General features: G+C 46.3%; 1 protein-coding gene across 1 annotated transcript; it reads left to right on the top strand.

Annotated features, from left to right (window-relative positions):
* Positions 1-239: 239 nt before the first annotated feature.
* Positions 240-443, top strand: SARC_18253 (hypothetical protein; the record flags this gene model as incomplete). Its single annotated transcript, XM_014287667.1, has 1 exon — positions 240-443. A coding segment is annotated over one exon (204 nt), but the record flags the coding sequence as incomplete, so codon positions are not given.
* Between the last annotated feature and the right edge of the window lie 104 nt (positions 444-547).

The raw sequence follows: 547 nt of genomic DNA, 5'->3' as shown, positions 1-547 counted from the left end.
TATGTGTGTGTGTGTGTGTGTGTGTGTGTGTGTGTGTGTGTGTGTGTGTGTGTGTGTGTGTGTGTGTGTGTGTGTGTGTGTGTGTGTGTGTGTGTGTGTGTGTGTATGCATATATATACCCCAGCCGAGCACTCGTATAACCCCATATTTCCGTCCTGAAAGGCCTATATACACCCATTTTAGGCCTTGAATTAGCCTACACTCACGCCATCTGCCACTTCCATACACACCTCACACAGATCCCAGACGCTTACCTACAAGCCCCAAAAGACTATGCGCGCGTGTGCGTTGAGCTGTTCCTCCGTCAGCACGACGACCAGTCAGTGCTACGCAAACCCACGGTAGACCCACCAGAGAAGAGTCTGTGTGCGAATGAATTGGGCGGGTATCGCGTGGGCGACTATGTGCTGCTGGAGTCTGGGTGGAAGAAACGCCCCCATGTGGTACGCGTATACATACATATACATATATATATATATATATATATGTATGTATTAGGGTTTTATATATTAGGGTTTTATACATACATATGCATATCTATAAATAT

The sequence above is a fragment of the Sphaeroforma arctica genome, assembly GCF_001186125.1.
Source record: "Sphaeroforma arctica JP610 unplaced genomic scaffold supercont1.14902, whole genome shotgun sequence".
Taxonomy (NCBI): Eukaryota; class Ichthyosporea; order Ichthyophonida; genus Sphaeroforma; species Sphaeroforma arctica.
This window is presented reverse-complemented; position numbering and strand designations above follow the sequence as displayed.